The following is an 8,676-nucleotide window of genomic DNA, read 5'->3' on the forward strand; positions in this document are numbered from 1 at the left end:
TATGCCGTCGTATAAAAGAGCGCGCCCAGCTTTTCAGCTTCACTTTGAGCTCCTCCACACGCAGCTAGTGCGGAATATCATCTGCTTGTAACCCATTCTCTTAAGTCGACAAACCCCCAAACCTAAGGTGAGTTGATTTTAAAGCCTTTTATTACATGTTTAATTGGTTAATATTAACTCAAATATTTAATTAAAAAGTACAAATAAAGCTACATTAAGTTATTAGGCTCAGTTACCGGTCTTTTTGCAGTTGACGTTATAAACTTGGCTTAAAAACTCTAGCTATTCTTCATTAACATGCGATTGTGGTTGTTTTTTTTTTTTTAAATAAATGTCTGATTTGTCTTCATAACTCTAAATGTATGAATTGGAAGAGACCGTTGGAAGTGATGGTTATCGTTGTAGGCACGACATTGAATGGGCCGGTGTGAAATAAGCGTTCAGTCCTTTTAACCTCAAGATGTTCTCTAGTTAACAGTGATTTAACAGCTATGAACGTGATTGTACAGTTTTCAAGATTAGTGAGCCATGTTGCACACTTGATGGATAGCCGGCATGGGAAGTTCTTTGTGCAGGCAGTGCTGCAGCAGGGTGTGACCTAGTTTAGCTAGCCGGCTAACCAGCATTCATCTGCTGTAAACCTGATGAAAATAACTTTAGTATTCTTTCATTTGACTTATACATGATTACGTCTATTAGCTAGCTCACTTTCAGCACGTCTGACACTTTTAGTGGAAAAATTGCGATTTATATCGCAAGTCAGTGTGCAGCCCTTCAGTCTTAAAAGCTGAGTGAGATTATTAAGGTGTTTTATATTCACTATTAAAATGTTATAATTTAAGGTAGTCAATTTTAATAGCTGTTGAAACGTTTCTGGATAGATTTTAAATGGTGGTAATTGTGTAGTATGAAACAATTAAAATAAATAATTAAAGCTTATTGATTCAAAGGCTGTGTTGCAAAATGAATGGGCTGAGTAAGATGGTTCACAAGTGCTTTAGTGTGAAGTCTGCTCACAAGGAGTCACTGAAGTGACTGCAGATCTGTGACGCAGTAATTTCGGGCAGACACCCGTTGAAATTCGGTTGTGTAATTGATACCAGGCGAGGATCGAAAAGGATGTAAAACTTCATTTGTGTAGAATTTAGGGAGTGGCCCCTGGCGTGATGAATGTCGAAATCTGTTCCTTTTTACTGAACCCTACGACTCTGGCTGAGTGCCACACCGCCGGCAGCCGCAAAGCGGCTCAAACCATTGCCTTTTATGGTAATAATGAGAGAATGCAGAGGGACTTCCTTTGTCTGGCATATCTGAGGCGCGCATTGTCACTCTAGCACCCACTAGCGGTCAGACTATAGAATGCAGCACGAAACAGGAAGTTGACTCCACATGGTCACATGTTCTTCCGTGGCAGCGGTGCACTTCTAAACCGTTTTCTCTTTCTTTTACAGTTCAGCCATGGATGATGAAATTGCCGCACTGGTTGTTGACAACGGATCCGGTATGTGCAAAGCCGGATTCGCTGGAGATGATGCTCCCCGTGCTGTCTTCCCATCCATCGTGGGTCGCCCCAGACATCAGGTGAGAAACCGAGGCTTTATAATAAATGAGAATTATTACTATCTTTTTGCTTTTTAGTTTCCTTGTTAAACTTGTATCTAAATTTAACACATTTTCTCTCTCTACAGGGTGTCATGGTTGGTATGGGACAGAAGGACAGCTACGTTGGTGATGAGGCTCAGAGCAAGAGAGGTATCCTGACCCTGAAGTACCCCATCGAGCACGGTATTGTCACCAACTGGGACGATATGGAGAAGATCTGGCATCACACCTTCTACAACGAGCTGCGTGTTGCCCCAGAGGAGCACCCCGTCCTTCTCACAGAGGCCCCCCTGAACCCCAAGGCCAACAGGGAAAAGATGACACAGGTTTGTTTATGGCTAGCAATGCTGCTTGGATGTCTCATCTGTCCTGTTATCTCATTTTTAAGTTCTGCTGTTCATTCATTCACTTCCTCCAGGCTTTGTGTCCTCTGAGCTCCTGAGTTTCTCATCTTTTGCTGGAAGCAGCAGGTTATCTATACTTTGCCTGCCTGTTTTGCAGTTTTCTCCCACACTCCTCTATTTCCAACTAACCTCTCTGCATGGTTGTGTGGATGGTGTGCTGCAACCGTTTTGAGCATTGAGTTAACTTCTCAACCCCTCTCTTTCCAGATCATGTTCGAGACCTTCAACACCCCCGCCATGTACGTTGCCATCCAGGCTGTGCTGTCCCTGTATGCCTCTGGTCGTACCACTGGTATCGTGATGGACTCTGGTGATGGTGTCACCCACACTGTGCCCATCTACGAGGGTTACGCCCTGCCCCACGCCATCCTCCGTCTGGACTTGGCTGGCCGTGACCTGACTGACTACCTCATGAAGATCCTGACCGAGAGAGGCTACAGCTTCACCACCACAGCCGAGAGGGAAATTGTCCGTGACATCAAGGAGAAGCTCTGCTATGTGGCTCTTGACTTCGAGCAGGAGATGGGCACTGCTGCTTCCTCCTCCTCCCTGGAGAAGAGCTACGAGCTGCCTGACGGACAGGTCATCACCATTGGCAATGAGAGGTTCAGGTGCCCAGAGTCCCTGTTCCAGCCATCCTTCTTGGGTAGGTATCCTGACAAACATTATCTGGCCTGTGTATGTACTTTGAGAACAATTTTAAAGAACTTGGGTTAACCATTCATCTTCCTATCGCAGGTATGGAGTCTTGCGGTATCCATGAGACCACCTTCAACTCCATCATGAAGTGTGACGTCGATATCCGTAAGGACCTGTATGCCAACACTGTATTGTCTGGTGGTACCACCATGTACCCTGGCATTGCTGACAGGATGCAGAAGGAGATCACATCCCTGGCCCCCAGCACAATGAAAATCAAGGTGAGCTGTGCTCTGAGCTTTGCCTGTTCTGTTTCGTATCAGTCTGTAGCTAAACAAGTGTGGCTAATGGTTCGTCTCTCCACAGATCATTGCCCCACCTGAGCGTAAATACTCTGTCTGGATCGGAGGTTCCATCCTGGCCTCCCTGTCCACCTTCCAGCAGATGTGGATTAGCAAGCAAGAGTACGATGAGTCTGGACCATCCATCGTCCACCGCAAATGCTTCTAAACGGACTGTTACCACTTCACGCCGACTCAAACTGCGCAGAGAAAAACTTCAAATGACAACATTGGCATGGCTTTTGTTATTTTTGGCGCTTGACTCAGGATCTAAAAACTGGAACGGTGAAGGTGACGGCAATGTTTTTTGGCAAATAAGCATCCCCGAAGTTCTACAATGCATCTGAGGACTCAATGTTCTATTTTTTTTTTTTTTTTTTTTTTTTTTTTTTTTTTTTTTTTTCTTTAGTCATTCCAAATGTTTGTTAAATGCATTGTTCCGAAACTTATTTGCCTCTATGAAGGCTGCCCAGTAATTGGGAGCATACTTAACATTGTAGTATTGTATGTAAATTATGTAACAAAACAATGTCTGGGTTTTTGTACTTTCAGCCTTAATCTTGGGTTACTTTTTTTTTTTTTGTTTTTTTTTTTTTTTTTTTTCCTTTGTTCCAAAAAACGAAGCTTTACCATTCAAGATGTAAAGGTTTCCATTCCCCCTGGGCATATTGTAAAAGCTGTGTGGAACGTGGCGGTGCCAGACATTTGGTGGGGCCAACCTGTACACTGACTAATTCAATTCCAATAAAAAGTGCACATGTGTAAGACATCCTACTCCTGTGTGACTTCCTGTGTTTGTGCTAAATGAACTACCTCTTAGGTCTTTTAGTAGACTCTCTAATAAAAGCAGTCTTGCTATCTGTGTTGTATGAGCCTTCACACTTATCAGTTAGATTACGTAATTACAGAGCACTTTAATAAAACAAACATAAAATTGATGCCTTATCCTCAAAATGGTCTATAAATGCAAAACAACACGACTCTAAAATGATCTTTTGAGAATTTCAGACTAAACTAGCAGCATACAAAAGGCATTTGCCCAAATGCACATTTCTTAAACAGCATGGTTTTCAAGACAAAATATTCTCATAAATTAAGTTTTGAACTGTCTCTTTGAATAGTCTTCATTAAGTTTCCATTAAAGTCAAACCAAAGTTTTGTATAAGGACACCATTTTAAAAATCTTAGTGGTCAGAAATGTCTGCCACCATGGCTGACATAAACATTACCAAGAAATTTAATTGCCCCAAAATCATATCTGGCAATAAAGTACTTTAGAGAATAATCCAAGCTCTAATTAAGAGTTTTTATAGGTAGCTGACCCAAAAGGCTAACAAATGACTCCATTCTTATCTGAACTATTTAATATTAATCACTTTCTTATAGTTTAAAGGTGCTATTGTGAATGCATAATTGTTCCTTTATATTGAAGTCTGAACATATCTTCCTGAGAGAGCATTATATGCCGCCTTAGACCTACATTTATAAAAGAAATAAAGGTTCTTTATCAGCATCGATGGTTCCATGAAGAACCTTGAACATCCATGGAATCTGTCAGATGCAGAAAAGGTTTCGTTTAGATTTTTAAAATGTCCTTCAAAATGGTTCTTCTAAGAACTGTTCAGTGAAAAACACATCACTATGGCATCACTGCAAAACACCACCCTTTTTTAAGAGTGTACGGTCAGATGGCACTGTATTTTGTGCTTCATATGAATGTACAGCAGATGGCGCTATACTCACAGTAAACCAAGAGGAGACCAATGGTAGCTCAATCAAGGTGCAAGAGACTGGAGTGTTTTCTCTAGGGAAGAATCCCACAAAATCTTTTTTAGTAAAAGTGACAAAATAGAAAAACAAAACGTGGCACCTATCCAATTTGCGCTAACAACATGCACTAATAAGTGGCTGCTGTTTTTAGGTTGATCCTGGTGTGCTTGAACTTTTGGTTACTGATGTAGTAGATACTTATAAATATGGGTGGCCTAGTTGCATATGATTTACTGCAAGCTGCTCCTTGTCTGACAGCACTTGATGAAAAATGATCAAGAGATTTTCCTGCTGTGTACATCTGTGCGGGTGTACAGCATAATACAGATTGTGCTTTATTAATAGCTAAGGTAACTTTCGATATATTGACTCAAAATCAATATTTGTTATTTTTCTAACTTAGTAGCATAGTCTCTCTTTAGATTTGCACTGGTCGTTTAATTGTTATATAAGTAAAGCTGGCCTTTAATCTTATATAGAGTGTTTTCACGACGCGCCATCAATTGGCAAGTTTGGCAAATCGAGGAGAAAAGTGCAAAAAACAGTCAAAAGTCACACAAAAGTCATTTGTGGCTGCCCAAACCGAACCAGGATTTCCAGACCAAGGATCTTGACAACATTCGTGTTTGTTCTTATAATTTCCGGTCAGGTAGGTGAAATATTAGGCTAATATCTTAATTAATACTGCTTGTGCGTATCTTTACCACCTATTAACTTGAGTTTGTCACTTACTAACTACTTTTCTATATGATTTAGCAGCTTCCACGCATATTTTCCGCGATTTAGACAGCATAAAATTAGCAGAACAAGTACATTAACCATGCAATCCATGCTGTTGTTTACATCCGAGTGTTGCCAATATGGCCGCGCATCTGGGTAACTGACCAAATTGAGACATAAGTGCAAACCCTCTATTCATTAAGCAGCAAACATAAATGATTTACGAAACGCGTGAATCTCATAATCAGCCAAGTTAATCTGAATTCGCTCTCTACCCCCAACACAAGCACACAATGTCATTCTTCCCTTCAACTTAGAATCCCACGTACATTGATGCATCCCACGGGGACTTGCGCCTCAGCAAACGCCCATATGCATCGATTGACTGTGGTGCGGTGTGTTCACGCAGGGATGCAGGCCACGCACGAACGTTCCCCTCTATTCATGATGAAATAATTACTACACAGAGGAACAAGCCACTAATAAGTGAGAAGTGGGCGACGGAGACATCAGCATTCAGGGTGCTATTTGTCATTGATTGCGCAATTATTCGAGAGACTCATTTAAGTCCTGTCCCACAGACATGAGCATTTATGATTGATTGCTTAATGCAAAATAGACTCAAGGATGTTTTAATTTTGTTGTGATTTTATAATGAACAGAAGCGAGGGGTGCTGCTGCTGGAGGTGTTGTGCCTGTGATATGGACGAGCTCCAGTGTCATTAGATCCATTGTGTTCAGGGGCCCCTGTAGAGCTGTGGTCAAATGAGCACTGGAAGTCTCAGAACAATTTTGCGGTGCCTCACAGTGGTTCGGCTGAGCGTGTAGGAGGTTCTGCTCACAGCAGTGTCACCTCCAGAACAGACCCTTTCTACCCAGTGTTTTTTCACTTACTAAGATACTATTATACTTCTTAATATTTTGAACTTTTTATTTTTCCTGTTTTCATTTATTCATTTTATCGTTTAATTTGTCATACTTATTTTTAATTGTATTTACTGATACTGATAACTCGGTCTTTAACAATTTTCAAAATCATTTTTTTTTTCATTGTGCATTCCAATTATTCTCAGTCAATCTGAAGTTGAGTTATTTTGATTATGTAAAAATAACAACAAAAAAAAAACAGCTAAAAAACATAATAACATGGTAACATAATAAAAAACATGATTTGTGAAAAAAAAACTTTTACAAATAAACTCTCTCTCTCACTCTCTATATTTTTATGCCTTACTGACTAATCATATTTTATCATTTTTATTATATGAAAATAAGAAATGTTGCCTTTGCAACTAGCTAAAACAATGTACGTTTAAGCCTTTTTTAAATTATTATTTCTATTTAATTTCTGGTGAAGCTAATTTTAATTTCAAGAAGAAGCAAATATGTTTTTTTAAATGCTTTTAAATTATTATTTATATTATTTATTTTATTAAAATTTTCTTTATATACATACATACATACATATATGTATATATATATATATGTTTTATATATATGTTTTACTTTTTTAGGAATTATTAATTATTTTATCATTTTTAGAATGTATTTTCTTTCTGGAACAATTTATGAATAAATTAGATCTGCTGTCAGCTAACATAAACTGAAATATTTCATTAAAAGCCAGTCTGTGCTATACACATTTCATTTAGTATAATTTTAGTTTTAGTTTTAGTTATTTTAGTTTAACATCTTATATTAAATTAAAATGACAACTGGTGTCTTCACAACTAATTTAAATAACTAAATAATTTTTTTTTTTTTTTAATATTTTAGTTTATTTGAGTTAAAATATGTTTTATTTCAGGAACAAAAATAATTAAAAAAATTAATTTGTTTTAAACAAATGAAATCTGCTGTCACTTAACCCTAATATAAACAAAACTATTTGATTTAAGTCAGTCTGTCCTATATAGTTGTTATTAATTATTTTGTTACTTTAGTACAAAACTACACTCTAAAAAATGCTGAGTTGTTTTAACCCAAATTTTGGGTAAATTTTAATTGAATAATGTAAATTGGGTGGAAACAGCCCAGACTTTTTTAGAGTGTAAATGAAAATGACAGATGTTGGCAACTAGCTGAAATAAAATTTAATTAAAAAAAAAATAACTTAATAAAAAATAAAAATTTAAATATGAAACAAAAAAAAAAGTTTCATTTGTATGAATAATAATGAATATATATATATATATATATATATATACACACACACACACATATATATATATATATATATATATTTAGTGATAAAGGTTGTTTATTATATGGTTAGTTTTAATAAACCTGATTCTGCAGCCAAAGCCTTGGGAGAGGAGAAATAATCTGCTTTTCGACTACATAAATATCTGGGCTTCCAGATGTTCAGTATCTGTGATGATCTAGGCCTTTTCTAACTTAAAGAAATAAACCTTTTCATCATACAGTAAAGTATAATTGATTGGTTACAGTGTCCTTGTAAAGTTTCATTTGAAAAGAGCGTCTTCCACTTTTAGTACAGAAGTCCCATTTCCTGCAGAGCCCAAGGGACAGTTATAATGGCAGGTAACTCATCATTAGGAGACAGTTCTGCAATATGTTACAATACTTATGAGAAGCCACTTAGATGCTTCTGTTTCCTCTTGCACTCCACATTTTTGTTTCAGTTCATATGAAATATAGCTTAGAAACGACTGCATGCCACAAAAATAATTTGTGCACACCGAATGCACAGTGAACCACTCTTTTTCTGTTCTCTTTCTAAATACGTAAAAATATTTTTGCAAATCAAATCTGATATGTCACCAAACTCCAATATAATTTAAAGCATTTCATTAAAAGCATGGGGAATGTGCCGCAGTCAAGGAAATTGAGAAAGATGTTGTCTGAAGTAATGGATAATCCACGAGGGGAACCAAACGCAAGACAGACTGTCCTTTGAGCAGTTTAACTCTGGCCTCAAATAAAAAAACATTAAGAAAGTGAGACAAGCCATCTGGATGTCAAATCTTCAGCTATTCTAATAAATAATATCTCATCTTTCATCTTCTAGTCTTGGAATAATAAATCAAATCATGCAAATAAATAGATGCTTAATTCCAAGTTCAATTTGCTTGTGGATTAGAGGCTTTCTGAGCTGTCGGAGAGATTCTGTACAAGGTCCCTATTCACTGGATGTCACATTCATCATGGCTTTCATTACAGCGCTGCACAGGCTCAGT

General features: G+C 37.8%; 1 protein-coding gene across 1 annotated transcript; it reads left to right on the forward strand.

Annotated features, from left to right (window-relative positions):
- Window position 1: 1 nt before the first annotated feature.
- Window positions 2–3,760, forward strand: actb2 (actin, beta 2). Its single transcript, XM_051101519.1, has 6 exons — window positions 2–127; window positions 1,452–1,581; window positions 1,689–1,928; window positions 2,214–2,652; window positions 2,745–2,926; window positions 3,012–3,760. The coding sequence occupies exons 2-6, from the start codon at window positions 1,459–1,461 to the stop codon at window positions 3,153–3,155; spliced, it is 1,128 nt and encodes a 375-aa protein (XP_050957476.1). The 5' UTR covers window positions 2–127; window positions 1,452–1,458; the 3' UTR covers window positions 3,156–3,760.
- The last annotated feature ends 4,916 nt before the right edge of the window (window positions 3,761–8,676 follow it).

The sequence above is a fragment of the Labeo rohita genome, chromosome 3, assembly GCF_022985175.1.
Source record: "Labeo rohita strain BAU-BD-2019 chromosome 3, IGBB_LRoh.1.0, whole genome shotgun sequence".
Lineage (NCBI taxonomy): Eukaryota > Metazoa > Chordata > Actinopteri > Cypriniformes > Cyprinidae > Labeo > Labeo rohita.

Coding starts and splice junctions, on each gene's coding strand:
- actb2 (XM_051101519.1), top strand. CDS start 1,459: ATGGATGATGAAATTGCCGCACTGGTTGTTGACAACGGATCCGGTATG. Junction 1,929..2,213: donor ACAGGGAAAAGATGACACAG/GTTTGTTTATGG, acceptor CTCTCTTTCCAG/ATCATGTTCGAGACCTTCAA. Junction 2,653..2,744: donor GTTCCAGCCATCCTTCTTGG/GTAGGTATCCTG, acceptor TTCCTATCGCAG/GTATGGAGTCTTGCGGTATC.